We start from the raw sequence: 27102 nt of genomic DNA, 5'->3' as shown, positions 1-27102 counted from the left end.
GTTTGGTGTCCACTTACACAGTGAACGCCGCCATAACTTTGCGTCCTTTAAAAGGGAGGTTCCGCCTTTAATTAAAAAAAAAAGAAATTAAAGAAATTTTGATTTCAGTATAATTACCAGGGAGGCCATTCATGACTTTCAATATTTTCTTGAACTTTAATTTCTTGCTTGAAGGGAAAATTAAATTAAATTACACTTTCAATTTCAAGTGTCGATAAGAGTATGTCATCACAGATGTGATGCGCTGTGGGTTTGTAACAATGGGACTTGCCAAAGCAAAACTTCTCAGAGCTTGACAAACTGTTACCTCAAAGTTTCTATAGTACCATAAACCCTAAAATTAGACGTACCTGCAAATTTTACCGCATTGTGTCAAATTATATTCCAAAAGACTGTTTCTCCGATAAGAGACTTTAAAGTTTTACAAACTTATCAAACTAACGCCCTCTTTAGAATTTGTATTCCGCCCTCTTGAGGTACTGCAAATAGGTTTGGAAAAAATCTACTTTTTAACCATTTTAATTGCCAATATATACACACTTTTTGCTTTGAAATATATATTACATATGCCAACAGGCAATCCTGTAAAAACATGTTCTCGGTGACAAGTATTTATCTTCTCATACGAAAAAATCGACTGAAAATGTAAACTTCTTTCAGTCCCTCGAATCCGAGTCCGAAACCGAATCTGACACTGAGCATATTTTCAGCATATCGCGCTCCCGCCGTACTGTTTACCTATCCATGATCTATCCGTGCTTGTGCTCCTGTCTATAGAGTATAGACAGCTACGTGACGAGCGCTGAGCTCAGATACTCAACAGTCTGACTTACAGTATTGTGAACTGAAAGCCGGTACACAGATTCTCTGAGACGGCGGCCCGTATCTGAGGTGATCTTAGATGCAGACAGCACTGTCACTCTTGGCTGCAGCCAGTGACCCGAGCCTCGATTGCGCACTCACACACCAGGTACATGACCAGTACACGTATGCATGAAACTTGTTTTTAATACTCGATTGACTTAGTCTAGATTTCGGTTTGTTATGCCTTAGAGTAAAAACAGATCTCCATGTGTCCAGATAGCCCGAGGATGTAGTCCCCATAACACATCCTTGGTTGGCATTAATGATTAAATGTTCATTGCTATCAATCATGGAGGTAATAGACAGACTAGCCCTACGTACAGGTCTGTGTGTTGCAATGCCGGCGTTATACGGCCTCCAGTGGTTGGAGGCCGTAACGCCGGGAACAAAGCAACTCCGTCTGTGGTGTTAGGCTCTGCAGAATAGTTCGACCTGGCGGAATTGCCCGCGGATTCTGAAACCAGTAGTAGCTATCCCAGTGGAAATTTTTTAATGGAGTTTTACAGGGATGAGGCAACTTCTTCTGGAAGTGTCGTCCCGTAAATATTGGGATATGAAAAAAGAAAGGATTCTGAGGCATAATGAGTGAGAAACGCTGACCTAAAATGTGGTATTTGGTCTGAACATTCTGACAAATTTCCAAAATGGCGGTCTTCTGATATGCAAATGACGTTAAAAATTTACATATTAGGAAGTATTCATTACCACCTATCAAGTCTTGTTCGGGGTCAAATTTGTAAATGTGGAGGTGCTTAACCTGGTGAAGTACAAAAATAACACTTTTGAAGTATGAAATTGTGTTTTAAACCTAAAAATCATAAAAAACATTTCTTCACCTACCACTTCATACTTAAGACTCAAAAACCTTTGTCCTATAACTATTACATTATTTTACTGTGTTTTAAAAAGAAAATGCCTTTGTTTGCTGGGATGTGTGTCTCTTTGAGTGTGTGTGTGTGTTTGATGTACAATACTGTAGCAAACAATTCTGAATTGTAACAGCTGCTGATGGTGCATAGTCACATAAATTTGAACTTATATTGCCTGCTTCTTACCAGCATTTACTACACAAGTACTTGAAGTCATACATTCCTTATAAGAGATCCATTACAAGTTTACTTACCAACTTGCAATTTTGAAAAACTCTATTCGTAACTGCAATGAAGTTTATGCAACACTCACTAGTGCACAAGCATACATGAAGCTGTCTTCATATAATGTGATAAAAGAATTTCTGCATCATTGTATTTATCATGACTTCATTTGCATATCATTTGCAAATATTAACATAAAATTTGGAGCCAATACTTCACACCTGCTTGCACAGCTTTCATTTTTTGGGTACATCTATACAACTTTCCATGCTGTACTTCAGATGGCATTGTCATGTAAATCAGAAAGTTCTGCCTGCCCTACCAATGTTCTTTTGTTCGCAAAGAGTTCCATCGCTGGAAATTTTACATAGTCAGAGCTATCTCTGTCACTGCCGCTATGCAGTAACAGTGACACTGCCTGTAGGCAGTAGCAGGGCAGTAGCTGTATTAACTTTGATAATTTTGACAAAAATTTTGTTGAGTTTATACAACTGCATTCTTGTTTTATTCCCTACAGCGTGTTGAACTGTACAGTATTCAGCTTGCCAACACAGCCTGTGAATATGTACCCCGCATTTGTATCATTGATAAATGACTTTCATTCTGGACTCTAATTCAATTGTCACCCAATATTTATATATGCAGGCTTTTGTCGACAAACCGAATATTGTGTGTTTCAGCATGCTGTAGGGAGACAGCAAGAAACTGTATTTGATATATTCCATCAAAATATTGAAAAAAATTCTCAACAGTTGCAGCTTCTGCCCCGATACTGGGCCTACTTGTTTTTTTAATGAAAATTCATATATTTTTCAGACAAAAGTAATGAAATGCGACAAAATGGTTATAGATCTTGTTTAATTATTACTAACATTAGAACAATTGGATGACATTAAACTGTTATTAAATTTTCATTGAATTACCTACCAAACTGTGGAATGGTGAAAAAGGGAACCAAAAACTTTTCAGGTCCCCCCATGTAGGCAGAGCAAAAAATTTCAGGGCCCCCCTCTACTACCCCCAAAACTTTCGAATCCCCCCTGAATTCCTCCAGTCCCCCCCACCGTCACTGTTTTTAGTGAACGCAGCCTTATAGTTGTGTGTTGACATGTTCTGATGTATAGGTAAAATCATGGTCACTCCACAAAACCGTGGTAAAATGTAAACTTTGGTTCAGTGTTGATAATTTTAATCAATGATCTAATGTTTATGAAAAATCAACTTAATTTGCTGTGTGCCTGAAAAACGACAAATTTATGAACACAGAAACTAAGGTGTAAGTAAGGCAGGATGACAATCTTAAAGGTATACAGTCACCTGTAATCTAAATATGCCCATATATGGTCAAAGGGGCGTTCCTTGGTATTCAAATGCCCATGCGAGGGTGCTGTTTTTAAAAAGAGGCCACCTGCTTAAAATCTCTGATTGGTTAGATGTTTTTCTTTCCATGGTTACTGTAGAAAAATTGGAACAGGTGACAGTATGCCTTTAATCTCAAGACAAGAAGCACATCAAATTGACATTACATAATTGCCTTGAGTGCTTGTGTACTTGACTACTGTAAAACATGTCTTTTTAGGTGGCGAATGAATTACACTCTTAGTAAGGGGTAATTTGAGTTGGTGGTAACTTTTCAAGAGTTCTGGAATCTTAGCGGAATCTTAATCATATAGTTATGATTTTTCGAAAATTCATAACTGTCCATTCATAAAAGAGTTATTATTGATACTTGGTACATATGTTTGTAGGACAGTGTATTTGATATTCATTCACATTAGCATAAAGTTTGTGTGTAATTGTATGTTTTGATTATTGTTTTTCATGTTTTCTTGTCAAAATCATCTCTTTTCAGAAATCAGAAACATGTTAGTCTTAAGCTGTGATTTTATGTTTTTTAGGATAACCTGATTATCATATGTCCAAATGATGACCAAATTTCTATAAGTAAAGTTTCTGGCCCAATTGTCATTTTTTTATCAAAATATAATATTCTCAACAGATGGTCATGTAATAGTTTTTAAAGGTCATTGATAAGTCAAAAGGGTGATGTAATATTGATTTCTGAAATTTCTTTGAAATTTGCGTGTGCAAATTTTTAGGACAAGTTTGTCATTTTATGGTCGAAACCTAATGTTTGTAAAATTATAAAGTTAATTTACAGGTTCCTAGACCTGACTGTTTTCTGTTGTGTGCAACTGGCAATGAACTTTGCACAGTGGTTTCTTATTTATAGTGAGAAAAGTCAAGATATATCTGTTTCAGTCATATCTGCTGATTTTTTGTGCCATGGACTAGTTCAACCAAACAAAATCTAGTTGACCGCACTGTATATTTCTTTTATTATTATACTGGGGCCATAAAAGTCCTACTTTGATCAGTGAATTTTATCACTTTTACTATTTTAGATAGTAAAATTTCTTCTCAGAAATTGAACAACTGATTGAGTTGAAATATTGTAAGTGTTGTAAAATATTATATGTATGAAAAATTAAACCAAATAAATGATATTAACATTTTTTTATTTAATGAATAAATTTACCAATAGTACCAGTTTGATTTCACATTTAAGGCATTATTGTCCACCATCCACTCTCTGCCCTTTGTATTTCTTGACTGTCTTTAAGGTGAATGTAGCTGTAAATTTATTTCTGTGTCATCAACATATCAAACATATATTATTACCCAATGACTTAGAAAGCTAATCGTTAATATGTTAATCGCCAGGCATTAATAACTTGGCAATAACAAAATCTTTTCATAAAAGGCTAAAGGTTTTCAGTTAATCCTTGATCTAAGTATGACATGATCTGTACTGGAAATTCCTATTTCCAGTTTGAATTTTCAAATTTGAACTTCCAGTCAGGTACCATTCCAAAAGTGTATATCAAATTTAGAGTCATTACGTATTGGTATTTTAATACAGGTTTTATAAAAAAGTTCTCTGATGGTTAGGATCTGGGTAACACAACAACAGGAATGATCACAAGAGTGAAAGAGTTGCAGTAATTTGTAGGCCGTCCTGTTTTCAACTAGTAACTCAGCTATTACTGGTACTGTATACTGTATTCCTGTATGAAGTGAGTACCTTCGCAAATCATCTATTCATTTGTTTTATTTATTTTTGTTTTATATTTTTACTTGACAGACATGACAGCCATGCTGGATGCAGTACACCTGACCCTCCAACAGATGGTTTGCCAGCAAAAACATCGTACATCCAGCTGGCAGAGACAGGATTTTCAGATACAGTATTGAAGGCCCTTGATAGGTTACGTGAAAAGTCTGTCTTGACAGATGCTATAATTTGTGTTGAAGATCGAGAGCTTCACTGTCACAAGGTAGTGCTGTCTAGCTGCAGTGATGTATTCTGTCAGATGTTCTCTACAAGTGCAAATGACACAACTCAGAGAATATACACAAGCATTGTCTCTGCAGATACAATGAGACAGCTGGTGGATTTTGTGTATAAAGGGAAGGTGGAAGTCCAAAGCAGCGAGCTGAAGAAGCTTCAAGCTGCTTCCAAATTGTATGGAGTTTGTAGTTTGAGTCAACTGTGTGAAAGATCCCTAGAAATTGTCAAACAAGAGCCTGTGTTGGACTCTGTTGGAAGTGATAATGTTGAAGCAGGGGTGCAACAGAGTGCAGGAATGTCAGTACTTGACTCTGATACTGATGGTTTCATCTTGGAGAGGGTGAGGGTAAAAGAGGAGGACAATTCAGGAGAGATTGGAGGGGCAATTTATACGAATGATGGAAATGGTTATGAAGCCATGGATTGGAATGTCACATCAAGGGCGTGTCTTACAGATGCAGAGCCAGCCCTAGGAAGAGATACAGACAAATCAACTGAAGCAATGCCTGAACCTGTACATGAAATTGATGCTGAGTCACAGTTTTCTAGAGAAGGAGACAAAGATGCCATGGACCATGCCGAAAGTGACATGCAGTGTAAATGTGTTCAATGCATGGGCTCTGTGCAGAGTGTGGAATTAATTCAATGCAGAGCTATGCTGAAACTTCCCATGGGGAAAGATTGTGGCGAGTTCTTCAGATCCCTTGCTCTATTCAGACTTCATGAAAGGCAGCATGACATGGGGGTGTCAAGGGTAACCTGTCCATCGTGTCTCCAGACTTTTCCATTGTTCGGTAACTGTGGGGAACACTTCTGGAATGCCCACAATGATGGAACCACATGGCAAGATGATGACCCTCATTTACCAGCAGCTGAATCTGAAAATTACATCCAGGAATACTCTGAACAACAATCTGAAAATGATGTGGGGCATAACATGGAACCACAACCACAATTTGAAATATTGGCTTCTGAAAATCAGAGTGATTCCGTTGTCATAAATACTTGCAGTGAATCTCTTTCCAGCGGAAATTATCACAGTGAGGTCAGCAGGTCAAAACATTACACATGCAAACTATGTGGTGAACTGTTCAACCCATTTTCACTTTTTTGTTTGCATATAAAGCAACGCGCACAGGGTGTATCAACGAATACGTGCCCTATGTGTGGGCAGACATTCTCTAGTTTCTGTAGTCTTGGAAGGCATTTCAAGAATGTCCACAAAAACAAAATTACATCCGTCAATATGATTTCTGTAGGAAATACGTCTGAAAATAAACCAGGGGATTATTCCAAGCAAGGACCACAAAGTGGTTCACTATCAAGTCAGAGTATTGATGGCTCAGTGAATGGTGCATCCACTGACGATGAATATGCAGCCATAGATGATGAAGGAAACGGGACCATCAAACGTAGCAAATACTGGTGTCAAAAATGTGGAAAAAAATTTTTTAAGGTTTTATCATTCAAGATACATGAAAGCCAGCATGAAAAAGGACTGTCTGAGCTGCAGTGTCCTTTGTGTGGCTGGGACTACGCACACTTCAATGGTGTTTTACATCATTTTAAGAAACAACACAAAAGTAAACTAGAGGAGTGGGGAGGAAATAAACCAGGGGATTATTCCAAGCAAGGACCACAAAGTGGTTCACTATCAAGTCAGAGTATTGATGGCTCAGTGAATGGTGCATCCACTGACGATGAATATGCAGCCATAGATGACGAAGGAAACGGGACCATCAAACGTAGCAAATACTGGTGTCAAAAATGTGGAAAAAATTTTTTTAAGGTTTTCTCATTCAAGATACATGAAAGCCAGCATGAAAAAGGACTGTCTGAGCTGCAGTGTCCTTTGTGTGGCTGGGACTACGCACACTTCAAAGGTCTTTTAAAACATTTTAAGAAACAACACAAAAGTAAACTAGAGGAGTGGGGAGGAGGAAAATAAACAAATCACAAATCTCAGAGGCGCGCTGCATTGTTGGGTGGGGCAAAGGTCAAGTGGGCATCAACGGGCGCTCACTTATGTAACTACCGTAAACAATACGCACAACCCACGACAATCACACGGAAGTTCTCTCGCTCAACAGTTACGCATTGAATTTCACCGTTCATGTTTAATAATACTTGCTTGTATGGATTACAACTGGTTAGCAAATTTATACCGAAAATTTAATACCAGATAGTGGTCTACGCTCTCCCGATGTTCGTGACTATAGGCGCTTCGCTTTCCGTAGCTACGATTCAGACATGGAGCGTAGTGCGATAAGCAGGAAGTCACTAAATTTATAGACACAGAACAAAAAATGATCATTGTGCAGTTATGCGGTATTCATGAGTGTTTCCGACCAGAAACGAATGTTTTCTCAGACTTTCTCTTGATGTCCAAATACGAGGTGCAACTATCGGAAACTTGGTAGGCCTGTAGGGCCTAAGCTTACAGCTTACTCAATGAGTGCGTATCAAGACCGAATACAACAACAAGAACTTCGCAGCAATGACAATGATAATTTCTAAAGCGTCAATATCCATGGTAATGTGATCAAGGACACTGACTAAATTTACAAATCACAAAATTTAATGAAACAAACTGCAAACATCAGAAGCTGGGGCTAAAAAGCAGATTTAAAGAAGAAAGGTCTTACATTGGTTTTGAATGTTGACTGGCTAGGAGAACGCCGAAGATGGAAGGCTGTTTGTGAGTATGGAAGCTGCTACACTAAACAACCAATCTCCATATTTCTCTTTTTGGGTGAGCCATCAGACAAAGTCTTAAGTCTTAGCTGATCAACTGACATCAAGTTACGACTAGACCAGGAATATACAGTGAGATGGTATTTGAAAGATAACTGGAAGCAAACCCATGAATGCACTGAGTGAAGTCAAACTTTGGCTCATACTATCCTTAATGAAACGATCAACTATTCTCTTACCAAATAAACAATAAAAATTGGGGGGGGGGGGGGTGTCACTGTGCAAATTATGGTTGCAGAGAAACAAAAACCCAAGATTCACCGATGTTCAAAATTCAAAATAGCCGCCTTCTCTGTGTTAACTCTTAGACCCTGGAGGGTCTATGGTTAACTCAGGGAGAAAAATAAAATTTTCTTTTTTCTAAAAACTAGGTCGGTTAAAAGTTTTCTTTTACACCAGAGCTATAAAATGAACCCCCACAAGTGGTATATCAGAAAAGAATTGTAGAAGTTTGAGAGTCCGAATGTTCGTGCTACCTTAAAAGTCAGGACTTACATCTTATCTTAAAAACAATTCGCCTGTTGATGCCCATTTGACCTTTTCCCCCACCCCACAATACACCGCGCCGCTGAGATTCGTGATTCGTTTATTGTACCTCTATCAGGAGATGGCTCAGACAATGAACGAGTAGAGCAAAATGATGTTCAGCATTCAAATTCTGATGAAGATGACACAATTATCATCAACATTCATTAGAGAGTCTCCAGTCTTTGCAAGTTCATCCCAATTCAAACATTTCCGCTGTGAAACTCTGAAAAGCAACTAAAGGTCATTCTCTATGGTGAAAGATGTTGGAGCTGCCTAATGTTGATTTTAGGAATGCACGTGTCCGTCTTGAAAGGGTGTCTGGGATTGATCTTTTTCTGTGTATTACGTCGTTAGACTGATATGTGAATGTGTTTCTCCAGGCATTTAGGAGTATCGAAAACAGGCAAGTGTGGGACCAAGTGCAGGACATGCAGAAAGTAATACGGTATATTGAACTTTGCAGGAACATCCCGCAATGTGTAAAACATGGGACTCTACGGGACTGAGCTCCCCCAGTGCTATAAATGGGAATAGCACAAAATCACGATGTTGACAAATCACCATTTTTGAGTACAATTTTGCGCCAGCGGGACCACACTTAATCCCAGTGCCACATCTGACAGGACATCATGAAGAATGGACTGTACAAAAATTAAATTATTCCTCCAATTGACAAGTGACAATTTTAACCATGATAAAGAGACTTAAAAATTGCTCAGAACATTGACAAGGCAAAAAACTTTCCGAATTGTAGCACATCTTCAGAAATGGTAGAGAAATACAGCCAGTTTGTTTCATACTAAAAGTTCTTGCAAGGGTCAATGCGTTGGATCAAAGTTACTTCATACAGTACATGTAAGCCATGGTTATACATGTACGTAAAATGGAAAAGATGATGTCTTAGATTCTCTCAATCCAGATGAACCACACCAGCTTTTAACCATGAGTAATGTAAAAAACAATACATAAAAAAATCACTTTCAGCATACATGGCAGAGCCACATATAAATCGAGACGACTTAAAGGTATACTGTCACCTATTCCAATTTTGCCACAGTTACCATGGAAAGAGAAAATCTAACCAATCACAGATTTTAAGCAGGTGGCCGCTTTTTAAAAACAGGGCCCTCACATTTTGAATACCAAGGTACGCCCCTTTGACCATATATGGGCATATTCAGATTACAGGTGACTGTATACCTTTAAAAGTGAACTTATCACTGCCATATAAACATAACAGGTATATGTGCAAGTTTCTGGGTTTGTTATAGTCATGTTAGAAATTAGGTCTTTTAGCTCGGAAAATTTAGAATTGAAAAGAAAACAACTCAGGCATGATGTCACCATGCCGTTCTTTGTAGACTCCCTATACATGAGAAAATTATATGTATTTTTGTCATATACATCAAACATTGCATAAGATTTTACAAGAGACTGCAGCAAATACAGCGTTGCTCATTTTTGATTAGGCCAAAAATGAAAGACCTGATTCTGATCAGGATATGCATCATTTGGAAGCTTTTTTGTCACTTTTTCCTGTAACACTATTGGAACTAATTTGGGATGATTGGATGGTGATGCCGATTTCATCTACAAATGTCATCTCATCTGCTTTTCTTTTTACATTACACACTTGTTTTGATGAGTAATTTGTAATATTGCGACATTCAGCTATACGGCACCTAACACTTTTGAGAAATTTGAAAAATATGAAAATCCAATTATCCCAAATTAGTTCCAATCATGTTCTGTATAAATGGATCGGAGATTGACAATAAAGAAATTGATGTAAAAAGTCATTAGATATGCTTAGCTTTTTCATGTACCTCATCCCTCAAGAATATAATTACAAAAATTAACCATATATTTCAAAGCAGAGTGAAGATTAAACAATTGTGTGTCATTTCTCCATTTCTGAAGAGAGGCTATGATCTGAAACGAGTCGGGTGTTCAGTCTTTCAATGCAGGAACTTTCACCAAGATAAACTACTTTGTATTGTAAAACTGTTTTATTGTTACAAAAATAATCACAATCATAACCCATCCACAAACTGATAATCTGATAACCAGACATGTCCCAAGTACACCAACAAGATCTAAAAAGGATGATAGTTTCATGGAGACCAGTGCGGTAATAGTTGAAAAACCTGTTAATTCCCCTTTGTTTGCTGTTAAAATCTCCACAATTAGGACCCATGGAAGGGTTATTTTTGTGCGTAATGACTCCTATGACATTTGTCATTTTATCCAAGACAAGATGTTCTCCTTAGCATTTCTTGAGCCTTGTTTTCACTCACGGTGCTAATCAAATTTCTTGTACATGTGCGAACTTGAAACCACCCTTTTCTAACAAGTACATTTATGTCAATTATGCAGGGTCTATATCACAAATATTGCAAGTTTTATATCGGGAAAAAATTATTCACAGTTCTGTCATAGACTCTCACGCATGTATAGAGGATCAACATTTTTGGCAAAATCATCCATTGAAATCAAATTTCTTGTACACTTGGTTTAAGTAGGTTAGCAGTAATACATTTGTGAAAACTTCAAATAAATAGAATACTATTATAAATCCATACACACTTTATACGTAGGTTTCTGTTCATTCATGCTACCTATAAAATGAAATTACCAGTCATAGGCGGCAGCAGTCTATTTAAGACGTGCAGTCTGAAGACGTTTATGTTTTTTTTTTCCTTGTGAATCCTGGCAATTTGTTTTTGCATTCTTCCTTCAAAGAATTTTTTTTAATGCAGCGATGTTGCAAAATCAATCTATTTATCATACATCAACGGACTTGTACATAAGGGACTGGTGAGTTTCTTTGCCCTGAAGGGACGGTGGATTATTTTTTGCCGACGTCAAAAAGTGGCTGACACCCCCCCCCCATTCCAACTTTCTAAAACAGGGTGACCCCCTGCGCACGACATAGGTAAAACAAAAAGTGGTGATTTTTGGAGTATATTTTAAACATTCAGTCATTCAGTGTTTTAATGAAATTTGTTGTCATGTCAGTTGTAAGATAGGAACTGAAAAGTGTCAATTCTAAAGTTTTAATACAGTATTTTGAACGAGCTGTGAATGTACACCACTCTTTTTATGCACAACCAGATGTCCAGAACTGTTGTAAGAAAAATGTGATTGTGAAATATTAGTGAATGCTAACACTGAATTCTCATAGAGGAAACAGAAAAGTATCAGGAACGGGTTGTCATGCTTTTCATATGAACTGCAGATTTCATAATGATTAGTACACTTTGCAAAACTGACTTTTAATTTACAGACATCAAGTTATTTCTGACATATATCTCTGATATATTAATTTCCTGCACCCGAAGGGCGTGCCAAAAAATATTAAACATCCAGATATCTCTGATATATGAAAGTCATGCAGCTGAAGGGCATATATATTGTTTGATATTTTACAGAATGCGCCCAAAGGGCGCACCGAAAAATTTTAAACATATAGATATCTCAGATATAAGTATGTCTGATATATTAAAGTTTTGCACAAGGACGGGGCTCTGAAAAATATGTCTTATTATCATTAAAGTTACATATGTGCCCGAAGAGTGCACCAAAATGCAACTGAATAATAAAATTTGTGGCTGGCACAATGCATTTTATGCAAGTATGAGCCATGTCGAAATTCAAAAACACACTGACCCCCCCCCCCCCCCCATTCAGCATTTCAAAAACATGGTACCCCCTATCACCAAAGTCAAAAACAAGGTGACCCCCCATGAATCCTCCGCCCACCCCCCTCCCCCCCAGGCCGAAGAAGACTTTATGAATTGCACCCGTTACAACCTGATCCAAAGCTTGACCTTGAAGGTGTTTATATCATGTCTGACATAGCGTTCTACATTCGCACTATAAATCGGAAGAAAAAGTGTTGACATTGCACTAAAACGGTCACTATCTGACAATTTGATGCCCCTGTCAAGAATGTAAGATGTATAATAATAAGATTATCAAAAAAATACCTCAAAGGATGCACTAGCAATACGCCGCACGGACGTCCTGGTGCATCCTTTGCGCTATTTTCATAATTAATAACCTCAGATTATGAAAGATACACGCCCGAAGGACGCGCCGAAAAATGAAACTGAATGAAGAAAGTTACATCCCAAAAGGGTTCTTGCTGATACTTTGATAGATTTTTTTTTCTTCCACATTAGCTTGCCAGTTTTTTTTTTCATTAAGTCATCTAAGGCAGATTTTTTTCCCCTCGTATCTGCTGGGAATCTTTTTTTTTCAAATATCTTCCAGACCCCCCCCCCCAGGATATCAAATGGTCCACCCCTTAAGACAAACTTTGATAACGAGGGAAAATATCATCACTATGCGTGAACCTTCCATGACACAGGTCACCGTTGGTGGCGTGTAGGGCTACGAACAGCTGTTTTCCAGTGGCAAAGCACCATGCGCGTATTGCGTGCCGTGCATATCGCAAATTTAATGGCCAGATTAACCAAAATTCTTCCACTCTGACCATGAACACGACTTCTTACATTATCGTGAAGTAAATGCCGGTACAAAGGTTATCTGTGACAAAAGGACGACTTGTCAAGTGATCCTACGCAGCTCGCAGGAAGTCAGTGAGTAGAGCACTGCACTGTACACTCTAATAGGCCAGGTCACAGGCGTACGGAATGTTTCCTAGATCGTCGTCGGATGGGAAGTGACTGACACTGTACTGTGAGGCCGAAGGCCGAACCTCGGTACGGTATAAGAATACCGTACCGAGGTTCGGCCTTCGGCCTCACAGTACAGTGTCAGTCACTTCCCATCCGACGACGATCTAGGAAACATTCCGTACGGCTGTGGGCCAGGTATGCATAAAATATTGCAATCAAATACTCGATCGACTTTCAGTTCATCATGTACACTGTAATCCCGTCGATATCTTCATTTGTATTGACATAGCTCAGGGGAGGGAGTGGTCCTTTCATACTTCCTTGAAGTTGGATAGCGATACACCAATATCGAACAAAGGGCTGTGGTTAGTGTAGCCATGGAGTTTAATACTACCTCCATGGTGTAATGATGTAGCTGTGGAAACGCAGCTAGCTGTGGCGGGGCACAGGGAGCTCTTCCTCCTTGTTTATGTGTGTTTGTGTTTGTTTCTTTGTTATTCTTAATAAAATAACAGCGAAAAGCTGCATTGTTTATATTTGTCAATGAAGATCAGCAGCTTATTTATTTGTTTGCTTGTTTGTTTGTTTATATGTATTTCCAATGGTTAGGTTAGGGTGAGGGTTAGATTTAAGTCACTCCCTCTACCGGTATATTACCAGACAAGGGGAGCAACTGGGATTCCAACATCTGTATTTTCAAGTCAACAAAAACACCAGATAAATGCCAGACAATTCAAATATTGGGTCTGTGGTGGCAGCATGTCCTGTACTTACCACACCTATCCTGTAATTCGATGGAAAGGGCAAAAATCGGGGATATTTCGCATCTTTCTCCTTTGATTTGTACAGTTTGTACGGCAAAACTTAAGTATCACACTTTTGCAGGTTAACCCTAACCCTAACCCTAAATTGACAAATACCGTATAAACCAGCTTTTCTCTGGTATTTTATTAAAAATAAATAAACAAATACAAACACTTACACACAAACAAACACAGACACTTAAACAAGGAGGATTCAGAGCTTCCCTTTGGCGGGGTAGCGTGGGTCTATGCAGGTCATCAAAAGGTCAACCCTGCCACAGGGTTGACCTTTTGATGATCAGCATAGACACATGCTACCCCGCCACAGATAGCTTCGTCTTCACAGCTACGGTTAGTGTTACTCTACTCTCTCACTCTACCTAGCTGCAGTGCTTGAGCTCGAGGTTTTGCCTGGGTATGAGGTTCAGACGGCATTACAGACTCTTGTTTTGCTGTCTGATTCAAATAACCTGGCAAAACCTCGAGCCACAGCCATGCAGCTACTCTCAAGCCATCAGTGTCAATGTCAAGTTCCACAGAAAACTGCTGCCTGTGGCCACATCCTGCACGTCTCATGTCACTTCCCTCGTCCCATAAAAGTGTGACTGCATTATGGTCACTCTACAGTGATGCGTATGACAAATTCATGGCTGGGATACTGGTCTTTGTGAATGATGAACCTTTCGTAAAGAGAGTCTTAAATGCATACGATTGCATAACCCTGGTCTGAGCATTTCTTCTTCGTTGTGCAAGTTAGGTCTTTGAAATCATAATGCATATGAAACCTGGAATGGATATTGGAATGAATTCATTCCAAATGGGAAACTCCAACTGGAAATTTTCAGCCTTCACTGAAAAGACCTTAGTTATTTTCCCTTCATGTAATAATTTGTTTATAAAGATAGGCTTTCTTGGTTATTCAGTAACAATATTTATCATACATGCTATGTCTGTATTGCCATTTTTCTTTTGTTCAATAAGTGTAGATATGAACCGGTATTTTAACATGTTAAAGCATAGATCCTCGTTTTTCTTGAGAGTGTATGGTTAAATTAAGGATTATATCTTCAGTCTGACTGGAACGATTTTCAGCTTGGAGCAAACACTTAGATGTTTACATTGAAGAGCCTAGCAAACTGAAATGAAAAATCTCTATAACTTGTCTCATTAAAATAAATATTTATTTTTTACTGTCAGTTTTGGTGACTCTATTTAATTTCAAGTATACAGATGCTTAAATAATTACACAAAATAAAAATTTGCAAGTATTTTGACCAAAATATACTGTACATGATACAATATCAGTTGCCATTGTGTTTGGTATGTTGTCTGTGTTTAGCTCAAGCTGAGAATGGATCATGGCTGATCAGCTTTTTTCAAATTCTGGACGAGGAAGGTCATGTTAATCCAGATAGTGAAACGACTCACCAACAAATCCTTTGGAGGACGTTTATCGTCAAGAAGGTACAACTGGGGCAAAATCTCAAGGTCAGCACGACACCAAGCCAACACTCATACTATTGAATTGTTATGAAAATGGCAGCAGCAACCACAACAACAACAATACCGGTATCACTAAATGGTATGGCAATTTTCAAGTGTCACACGAAGAAATGGATGACTTTATAAGATACCAAATTCCTAAGAACACCATCCAAAAGTACCAAAGTGACATAAATCAGCTTCAAACACGGCTAACTTTGACCCAGGCCAAATACTGTGAGGTCTGCCTAATCCCACCGAATCAACTTGACCAACTTCTGAACAAATACTTATATGGTACAAGAAAATGAGACAGAACCAATTATGAACCAGAGACATTGCACAGTTTCTTAAATCCATTGATCATGTTTTAGCATGAAAACAAATATCAGTGTATTGTAAAAACTGATGGTGCCTTTGAAGGCACTCGATGAGTCCTGGCTGCTACAAAGGGAAGTCTGAAAGCTATGGACAAGGGTAATGTGCCAAATAAAACTGAAGCACTTACTGCCAACAACATTGATGAACTCTACAATGCAGACCAGCATGGAATGCATTGCCAGTCAGCGCCCATCAGTGGTTCCTCATTACCCAATTCAGCCTCTGAGGTGAACATGTTGAACATGGGTTACTGGGTGATATCGTTGAGAAGTGATTGATGGTGACACAGTGAAACACATCAAGTACAACATCGAATGCCAAGAGACAAGACAAGGAGAAACTCATGAAAACACCAGAAAAATAAAACCCAGACTGTGCGAAAATAAAGCAAATCTAGATAGCTGTCCTGTCACTGCTTTCAAGAAATTTGTTGACATACATCCAAAGTCAATGCTCACTGTTGATAATCCAGTCAGCCATGCCATAAATCACAAAGTATATGGCGATGTCAACTGGTACGAGAGCCAGCAACTTGGTATCAATCCCACAGATGCCTGATGAAAGCCATGCCACTGGCTGTGAATCTCAGTAGAAAGCAAACTTCTCAGCTCAGAAGACCCTCTTGACAGACCTGAATAATGCAGACGTACCTCCAACTCAAATCATGCAATTCTCAGTGCATAAAACTGTCAATATTATCACCCACACTTTCACAGAAGCAGAAGCTAAAAATGTCCACCATCATGATCATGAGCAAAATGAGTTTTGGCAAATCTCACTCTCAGCAAACTATATCAACAACAGTGAACACAATGAACACTAATGATAAAGATGAAACCCAAAATACTCAATGAAGTTCACTGTTTGGTGCTGGCACAACAATGACAGGTGGTACATTCAATATTACAATCAATCAGCAACCCAGATCCCATTATACAACCAAAAGTAAACCCAAAAGAGAATGCATTTATGTGCTTGATTCACACAAAAGTGATTCCCAGAATTAATTATGTTGTTCTTGAAAGTTTGATTAGTCACACCTTGTTAAATTATTGTCATAAAAGTCAAATTTTACCCTTCAAGTTGTTCCGACTGAGTTTATTGACTATTTAGGCAAGCAAAATTTAGACAGGGTAAATATGTTTTTAAAATGTTTATTGTTATGAGACCAAATGTACATCAATAAATTTAAAGTTATATAGTGTACTCACTTCACATGTTGTCAACTTTGTTCCCCATCTGCTCACGGACTAACTGCTACTATATCCAGATAGTATTTGTGGATGAGTGAGAATGATTGATCAACATTTTTGTGCTGAAAAACACCTGATCAGGACGTGGCAAAGCAGGTCACCAGCCAGGTCACCATTAATTGTAGGGTTCTGTGGACCACATGACTTTTTAAAGAGTTCCTCATATTTTGAAATATGAAAAGCAAATAAGTTCCTTCAAATTCTACTGCCTGAGTCTAATAATCATTTCACACTTGTTGGTGAAACCAACGCTAACGACTAAATATTGAAACTTTTCATGCTAGTTATCACAACCTCTCTCATGGAATGATATTGCCCTCATGCCGAATTATATCATTAAGTGACAATGCATTCACCCATTTTCAAAACTGGCGGTTAGACTTCATTTGAAAAGAGAAGGATAGTTTGCTGTCGCTTTCGCTCATATTGGTAGTTTCAGAGAGGTCAAATGAAAAAATGGTCATCTAAACACGAATGTATGCTAAAGGGTGTTGTATTCCCATGATGTATCCATGATGTGTTGCTGCATAACTCCTCAAAATACAGACACATCACTCGAATACGACGTATTATCAACCAAACTTTATGTAATAAACCCCTGGTGTTGTGTACCAGTAAGTGTGTGTGATCAACAGCTGCAACCGTTGCCAACCATTTTGTGCTGCAATGGAAGGTGCATCAAAATTTGTTCAAATGCACTTGACTATGAATATATCACTGGCTAAGGTCCGTAAAAGCTATTAAATATTGTGCATACACTCACTCTGGCTTGCAACATGTAACCAAATGTGAGCAAAATGTCATTGACACTATTTATATTTATATTTTATTTATTTCACAGACATGACAGATATTGCAATGGGTGATAGGCTGGACCAAACCACAGATGGCCGTCTTGCCAGCACTTCCTACATCGCATTGGCAGAGAAAGGATTTTCAGATACAGTATTGAACTCACTGAATGGGTTACGTGAACAGGCCATCTTGACTGATGCTATAATTTGTGTTGAAGATCAAGAGCTTCACTGTCAGAAGGTAGTGCTGTCTAGCTGCAGTGATGTATTCTGTCAGATGTTCTCTACAAGTACAAATGACACAACTCAGAGAATATACACAAGCATTGTCTCTGCAGATACAATGAGACAGCTGGTGGATTTTGTGTATAAAGGGAAGGTGGAAGTCCAAAGGAGTGATGTGAAAAAGCTTGAAGTAGCTTCCAAATTGTATGGAGTTTGTAGTTTGAGTCAACTGTGTGAAAGATCTTTAGAAACTGTCAAACAAGAGCCTGTGTTTGACTCTGTTGGAAGTGATAATGTTGAAGCAGGGGTGCAACAGAGTGCAGGAATGTCAGTACTTGACTCTGATACTGATGGTTTCATCTTGGAGAGGGTGAGGGTAAGATCCCTAGAAACTGTCAAACAAGAGCCTGTGTTGGACTGTGTTGGAAGTGATGCTGACATCGTTGAGAGGGTGAGGGTAAAAGAGGAGGACAATTCAAGAGAGATTGGAGAGACAATTTATACAAATGATGGAAATGGTTATGAAGCCATGGATTGGAAATCCAATCGTCATGGGAACCGTGCCATTAACTCTTTTTCAACACAGTGTCAGTTAGCTAGTGATGATGGAAATCAAGGTCATTGTCAGCTTGATAAAGGTGAAAGGTCAGATGCTTGTGGTGCAAAACAATGTCCGGAGAAAACCATAAAAGTGAAAATAGAGCCCTTTTCTCCTGATGATCCTGAATACTGGCACTCAAGTAGATATCAAGACGGTGATGCAGATTTTAACACAATGAGAAACCAGCAGTCATCCGCTGATACAAGTGAGGATCTCCTAGATGGAAGTGATAATGATGACCAGCAGTTCTACATAGCAACAGAGGTGAGTGATGTTGCCATGGCAACAGATGGCTCATTCTAAGGAGTGAGAGGAGGAAGTACAGAACTGTCCTCTGTGGCAACAGAGCGGCTTGCCACTATCCATGGCGGAAACGGTGATAGCGACAACGCATGGCAACTGCAGCACGGAGGACATGAAGAAGAGTCCCAACTTGCATCACAGTGTAGTAACACTTCATCTTATTCTCACACTCCGGTGAAAAGATCCATCTACCCCATTTACAATCAAGCAGCTACATGGAACGTCACATCAAGGGCATGTCTGACAGATGCAGAGCCAGCCCTAGGAAGAGATACAGACAAATCAACTGAAGCAATGCCTGAACCTGTACATGAAATTGATGCTGAGTCACAGTTTTCGAGAGAAGGAGACAAAGATGCCATGGACCATGCCGAAAGTGACATGCAGTGTAAATGTGTTCAATGCATGGGCTCTGTACAGAGTGTGGAATTAATTCAATGCAGAGCTATGCTGAAACTTCCCATGGGGAAAGATTGTGGCGAGTTCTTCAGATCCCTTGCTCTATTCAGACTTCATGAAAAGCATCATAACATGGCGGTGTCAAGGGTAACCTGTCCATCGTGTCTCCAGACTTTTCCATTGTTCGGTAACTGTGGGGAACACTTCTGGAATGCCCACAATGATGGAACCACATGGCAAGATGATGACCCTCATTTACCAGCAGCTGAATCTGAAAATTACATCCAGGAATACTCTGAACAACAATCTGAAAATGATGTGGGGCATAACATGGAACCACAACCACAATTTGAAATATTGGCTTCTGAAAATCAGAGTGATTCTGTTGTCGTAAATACTTGTAGTGAATCTCTTTCCAGCAGAAATTATAACAGTGAGGTCAGCAGGTCAAAACATTACACATGCAAACTATGTGGTGAACTGTTCAACCCATTTTCACTTTTTTGTTTGCATGTAAAGCAACGCGCACAGGGTGTATCAACGAATACGTGCCCTATGTGTGGGCAGACATTCTCTAGTTTCTGTAGTCTTGGAAGGCATTTCAAGAATGTCCACAAAAACAAAATTACATCTGTCAATATGATTTCTATAGGAAATACGTCTGAAAATAAACCAGGGGATTATTCCAAGCAAGGACCACAAAGTTGTTCACTATCAAGTCAGAGTATTGATGGTTCAGTGAATGGTGCATCCACTGACGATGAATATGCAGCCATAGATGATGAAGGAAACGGGACCATCAAACGTAGCAAATACTGGTGTCAAAAATGTGGAAAAAAATTTTTTAAGGTTTTATCATTCAAGATACATGAAAGCCAGCATGAAAAAGGACTGTCTGAGCTGCAGTGTCCTTTGTGTGGCTGGGACTACGCACACTTCAATGGTGTTTTACATCATTTTAAGAAACAACACAAAAGTAAACTAGAGGAGTGGGGAGGAAATAAACCAGGGGATTATTCCAAGCAAGGACCACAAAGTGGTTCACTATCAAGTCAGAGTATTGATGGCTCAGTGAATGGTGCATCCACTGACGATGAATATGCAGCCATAGATGACGAAGGAAACGGGACCATCAAACGTAGCAAATACTGGTGTCAAAAATGTGGAAAAAATTTTTTTAAGGTTTTCTCATTCAAGATACATGAAAGCCAGCATGAAAAAGGACTGTCTGAGCTGCAGTGTCCTTTGTGTGGCTGGGACTACGCACACTTCAAAGGTCTTTTAAAACATTTTAAGAAACAACACAAAAGTAAACTAGAGGAGTGGGGAGGAGGAAAATAAACAAATCACAAATCTCAGAGGCGCGCTGCATTGTGGGGTGGGGCAAAGGTCAAGTGGGCATCAACGGGCGCTCACTTAGGTAACTACCGTAAACAATACGCACAACCCACGACAATCACACGGAAGTTCTCTCGCTCAACAGTTACGCATTGAATTTCACCGTTCATGTTTAATAATACTTGCTTGTATGGATTACAACTGGTTAGCAAATTTATACCGAAAATTTACAACCAGATAGTGGTCTACGCTCTCCCGATGTTCGTGACTATAGGCGCTTCGCTTTCCGTAGCTACGATTCAGACATGGAGCGTAGTGCGATAAGCAGGAAGTCACTAAATTTATAGACACAGAACAAAAATGATCATTGTGCAGTTATGCGGTATTCATGAGTGTTTCCGACCAGAAACGAATGTTTTCTCAGAATTTCTCTTGATGTCCAAATACGAGGTGCAACTATCGGAAACTTGGTAGGCCTGTAGGGCCTAAGCTTACAGCTTACTCAATGAGTGCGTATCAAGACCGAATACAACAACAAGAACTTCGCAGCAATATATGACAATGATAATTTCTAAAGCGTCAATATCCATGGTAATGTGATCAAGGACACTGACTAAAATTTACAAATCACAAAATTTAATGAAACAAACTGCAAACATCAGAAGCTGGGGCTAAAAAGCAGATTTAAAGAAGAAAGGTCGTACATTGGTTTTGAATGTTGACTGGCTAGGAGAACGCCGAAGATGGAAGGCTGTTTGTGAGTACGGAAGCCGCTACACTAAACGACCAATCTCCATATTTCTCTTTTTGCGCGAGCCATCAGACAAAGTCTTAAGTCTTAACTGATCAACTGACATCAAGTTATGACTAGACCAGGAATATACAGTGAAATCATATTTGAAAGATAACTGGGAGCAAACCCATGAATGCACTGAGTGAAGTCAAACTTTGGCTCATACTTTCCTTAATGAAACGATCAACTATTCTCTTACCAAATTAACAATAAAAATTGGGGGGGGGGGGGGTGTCACTGTGCAAATTATGGTTGTAGAGAAACAAAAACCCAAGATTCACCGATGTTCAAAATTCAAAATAGCCGCCTTCTCTGTGTTAACTCTTAGACCCTCGAGGGTCTATGGTTAACTCAGGGAGAACAATAAAATTTTCTTTTTTCTAAAAACTAGGTCGGTGAAAAGTTTTCTTTTACACCAGAACTATAAAATGAACCCCCACAAGTGGTATATGAGAAAAGAATTGTAGAAGTTTGAGAGGCCGAATGTTCATGCTACCTTAAAAGTCAGGACTTACATCTTATCTTAAAAACAATTCGCCTGTTGATGCCCACTTGACCTTTTCCCCCACCCCACAATACACCGCGCCGCTGAGATTCGTGATTCGTTTATTGTACCTCTATCAGGAGATGGCTCAGACAATGAATGAGTAGAGCAAAATGATGTTCAGCATTCAAACTCTGATGAAGATGACACAATTATCATCAACTTTCATTAGAGAGTCTCCAGTCTTTGCAAGTTCATCCCAATTCAAACATTTCCGCTGTGAAACTCTGACAAGTCATTGTTGATGACACAGTCCCCGCTTGTCCATTTTGTTATAATCTTTGGTGTCTAGGTAGCTGTGGTCTAGGTAGCTGTGGAATGACATTGATGCAACGGGTGCATCAGGCCTGTGACTTGCATTATAAAGTAATCTGAGGAACGTTCAATAAATGACTCATCTCTGCCGGTAATGACCACTGAAGGAACTTTTGATTACATCACACATAACGATGCCCTCACTGCCTCTAGTGTCATGACGGCACATTATAACTATACACATGGTTTGGTGGAATTTTCGAAATGGTGTGGGATCGGGTATGTTGTTGTAATCAGCCATTTCGGATCATAGAATGAAACAAATTAATGTGCACAAGAATGCAGCCATAGTATTTTATCTTCGTATCACGTTTGAACAAAATCAGTCCATCGAGGGACAGTGACCTATGTTTATGTTTTAAAGACATAATAAAATCACACCGAAATTGAAATCAAATGGCTGTCTATTGACCATATGGATCATAGCACACAATTAGTAGACATGAATATGTATGCCATAGTACTTTATCTTTGTACCAAGTCTCAACAAAATTGGTTAAGGAATATTTGCATATGATTAAGCCTCAAAGACATGAAAAAATCCAAAAATGACCATCTGGCAGCGATATTGGAAAAAATGACAATCTGGCAGCCATATTGGAACATGTCACGAAGTAAATTGACATGTATATGTATGCCATAGTGCTTGATCTTTGTGCCAAGTTTGGACAAAATGGGTGTAATGACCTTTGAATTACGCTTCAAAGACATGCAAAATTCCAACAAAATAGCAGTTCTGCAGCCATATTGGATCCTATAACAAGGTTAATTGATACATGCATATGTATGCCATAGTGCTTTGCCTTTGTGCAAAGTTTGAACAAAATCAGTTCAAGGATCGATGTTTGACTTATGGTTCAAAGACATGAAAAAATCGCAAAAAATGGCCACCTCACGCCCATATTAGATCGTATAGCAATATAATTTGACATGCATATGTAGGCCATAGTGTTATGCCTTTGTGCCAAGTTTGAACAGAATCGGTTCAAGGATGTTTGAGTTATGGTTCAAAGACATGAAAAAATCGCAAACAAAATGGCCGCCTCGCGGCCATGTTGGATCGTATCGCAAAATAATTTGACATGCACATGTAGGCCATAGTGTTATGCCTTTGTGCCAAGTTTGAATAGAATCGGTTCAAGGATGTCTGAGTTATGGTCCAAAGACATGAAAAATCGCAACAAAATGGCCGCCTCGCGCCCGTATTGGATCGTATCGCAAAATAATTTAATAAGGATATGAAAGCTATAGTGTTATGCCTTTGTGCCAAGTTTGAACAGAATCTGCTCAAGAATGTCTGAGTTATGGTCCAAAGACATGAAAAATCGCAATAAAATGGCCGCCTCGCGACCATATTGGATCGTATCACAAAATAAATTGACGTGCATCTGTAAGTCATAGTGCTATGCCTTTGTGCCAAGTTTGAACAGAATCTGCTCAAGGATGTCTGAGTTATGGTCCAAAGACATGAAAAATCGCAACAAAATGGCCGCCTCGCGGCCATATTGTATCGTATCACAAAATGAATCGACGTGCATCTGTAGGTCATAGTGCTATGCCTTTGTGCCAAGTTTGAACGAAATTGGTTTAGCAGTGTCTGAGAAACTGTTGATGACGGACGGACGGACGGACGGACGGACGCACAGACGGGACCCAATCTATAAGTCCCCGCCGGACTTCGTCCGCGGGGACTAAAAAGCAACTAAAGGTCATTCTCTATGGTGAAAGATGTTGGAGCTGCCTAATGTTGATTTTAGGAGTGCACTTGTCCGTCTTGAAAGGGTGTTTGGGATTGATCTTTTTCTGTGTATTACGTCGGTAGACTGATATGTGAATGTGTTTCTCCAGGCATTTAGGAGTATCGAAAACAGGCAAGTGTGGGACCAAGTGCAGGACATGCAGAAAGTAATACGGTATATTGAACTTTGCAGGAACATCCCGCAATGTGTAAAACATGGGACTCTACGGGACTGAGCTCCCCCAGTGCTATAAATGGGAATAGCACAAAATCACGATGTTGACAATCACCATTTTTGAGTACAATTTTGCACCAGCGGGACCACACTTAATCCCAGTGCCACATCTGACAGGACATCATGAAGAATGGACTGTACAAAAATTAAATTATTCCTCTAATTGACAAGTGACAATTTTAACCATGATAAAGAGACTTAAAAATTGCTCAGAACATTGACAAGGCAAAAAACTTTCCGAATTGTAGCACATCTTCAGAAATGGTAGAGAAATACAGCCAGTTTGTTTCATACTAAACATTCATGCAAGGGACAATGCGTTGGATCAAAGTTACTTCATACAGTACATGTAAGCCATGGTTATACATGTACGTGAAATGGAAAAGATGATGTTTCAGATTCTCTCATGTATCAATCCAGATGAACCACATCAGCTTTTAACCATGAGTAATGTAAAAAACAATACATAAAAAAATTACTTCCAGCATACATGGCAGAGCATATAAGGTATACTGTCACCATTTTACCACAGTTACCATGGAAAGAGAAAATCTAACCAATCACAGATTTTAAGCAGGTGGCCGCTTTTAAAAAACAGGGCCCTCACATTTTGACCATATATGGGCATATTTAGATTACAGGTTACTGTATACCTTTCAAAGTGAACTTATCACTGCCATATAAACATAACAGGTATATGTGCAAGTTTCTGGGTTTGTTATAGTCATGTTAGAAATTAGGTCTTTTTAGCTCGGAAAATTTAGAATTGAAAAGAAAACTCAGGCATGATGTCACCATGCCGTTCTTTGTAGACTCCCTATACATGAGAAAATTATATGTATTTTTGTCATATACATCAAACATTGCATAAGATTTTACAAGAGACTGCAGCAAATACAGCATTGCTAATTTTTGATAAGGCCAAAAATGAAAGACCTGATTCTGATCAGGATATGCATCATTTGGAAGCTTTTTTGTCACTTTTTCCTGTAAAATAATCGCAATCATACCAATCCATAATCCAATAACACTAGGTCAAAATTTGTAAGACAATAGTTGTAAACATAGACACAAAACAGCACAGAACAGACAGTAAATAGACGGTACAAACAAAGTCAAATTCATGAAAGAAAGATATATGGACCTCTGGCCAAAAGACCAAGAAGTGATGTCAGGTGTTTCGAAAATAGTGGGATGATTGGATGGTGATGCCGATTTCATCTACAAATGTCATCTCATCTGCTTTTCTTTTTACATTACACACTTGTTTTGATGAGTAATTTGTAATATTGCGACATTCAGCTATACGGCACCTAACACTTTTGAGAAATTTGAAAAATATGAAAATCCAATTATCCCAAATTAGTTCCAATCATGTTCTGTATAAATGGATCGGAGATTGACAATAAAGAAAATGATGTAAAAAGTCATAAGATATGCGTAGCTTTTTCATGTACCTCATCCCCCAAGAATATAAACACAAAAAATTAATCATATATTTCAAAGCAGAGTAAAGCTTAAACAATTGTGTGTCATTTCTCCATTTCTGAAGAGAGGCTATGATCTGAAACGAGTCGGGTGTGCAGTCTTTCAATGCAAGAGCTTTCACCAAGATAAACTACATTGTATTGTAAAACTGTTTTATTGTTACAAAAATAATCACAATCATAACCCATCCACAAACTGATAATCTGATAACCAGACATGTCCCAAGTACACCAACAAGATCTAAAAAGGATGATAGTTTCATGGAGACCAGTGCGGTAATAGTTGAAAAACCTGTTAATTCCCCTTTGTTTGCTGTTAAAATCTCCACAATTAGGACCCATGGAAGGGTTATTTTTGTGCGTAATGACTCCTATGACATTTGTCATTTTATCCAAGACAAGATGTTCTCCTTAGCATTTCTTGAGCCTTGTTTTCACTCACGGTGCTAATCAAATTTCTTGTACATGTGCGAACTTGAAACCACCCTTTTCTAACAAGTACATTTATGTCAATTATGCAGGGTCTATATCACAAATATTGCAAGTTTTATATCGGGAAAAAATTATTCACAGTTCTGTCATAGACTCTCACGCATGTATAGAGGATCAACATTTTTGGCAAAATCATCCATTGAAATCAAATTTCTTGTACACTTGGTTTAAGTAGGTTAGCAGTAATACATTTGTGAAAACTTCAAAAATAGAATACTATTATAAATCCATACACACTTTATACGTAGGTTTCTGTTCATTCATGCTACCTATAAAATGAAATTACCAGTCATAGGCGGCAGCAGTCTATTTAAGACGTGCAGTCTGAAGACGTTTATGTTTTTTTTTTCCTTGTGAATCCTGGCAATTTGTTTTTGCATTCTTCCTTCAAAGAATTTTTTTTAATGCAGCGATGTTGCAAAATCAATCTATTTATCATACATCAACGGACTTGTACATAAGGGACTGGTGAGTTTCTTTGCCCTGAAGGGACGGTGGATTATTTTTTGCCGACGTCAAAAAGTGGCTGACACCCCCCCCCCCCATTCCAACTTTCTAAAACAGGGTGACCCCCTGCGCACGACATAGGTAAAACAAAAAGTGGTGATTTTTGGAGTATATTTTAAACATTCAGTCATTCAGTGTTTTAATGAAATTTGTTGTCATGTCAGTTGTAAGATAGGA

At 38.7% G+C, this 27102-nt stretch overlaps 2 protein-coding genes across 5 annotated transcripts; both read left to right on the top strand.

Moving 5' to 3' along the window:
* Positions 1 to 708: 708 nt before the first annotated feature.
* Positions 709 to 11171, top strand: LOC139115351 (zinc finger protein 564-like). Its single transcript, XM_070677393.1, has 2 exons — positions 709 to 970; positions 5104 to 11171. Exon 2 carries the CDS (start codon positions 5333 to 5335, stop codon positions 7256 to 7258), a length of 1926 nt encoding a protein of 641 aa, XP_070533494.1. The 5' UTR covers positions 709 to 970; positions 5104 to 5332; the 3' UTR covers positions 7259 to 11171.
* A 1788-nt stretch (positions 11172 to 12959) lies between these two features.
* On the top strand, positions 12960 to 25872 carry LOC139115349 (zinc finger protein 655-like). 4 transcript variants are annotated; one of them, XM_070677391.1, is made up of 2 exons: positions 12960 to 13196; positions 17996 to 25872. In XM_070677391.1, the coding sequence occupies exon 2, from the start codon at positions 17998 to 18000 to the stop codon at positions 19075 to 19077; it is 1080 nt and encodes a 359-aa protein (XP_070533492.1). In that variant the 5' UTR covers positions 12960 to 13196; positions 17996 to 17997; the 3' UTR covers positions 19078 to 25872. The 4 variants fall into 4 exon arrangements, with proteins under 4 accessions (XP_070533492.1, XP_070533493.1, XP_070533490.1 ...); XM_070677392.1 differs by having other exon boundaries at positions 12960 to 13234; XM_070677389.1 differs by having other exon boundaries at positions 12961 to 13196.
* Positions 25873 to 27102: the final 1230 nt, after the last annotated feature.

This window comes from Ptychodera flava, chromosome 17, assembly GCF_041260155.1.
Source record: "Ptychodera flava strain L36383 chromosome 17, AS_Pfla_20210202, whole genome shotgun sequence".
Taxonomy (NCBI): domain Eukaryota; kingdom Metazoa; phylum Hemichordata; class Enteropneusta; family Ptychoderidae; genus Ptychodera; species Ptychodera flava.
Note: the sequence above shows the minus strand (reverse complement) of the source record. Positions and strands in the feature narration are given on the sequence as shown.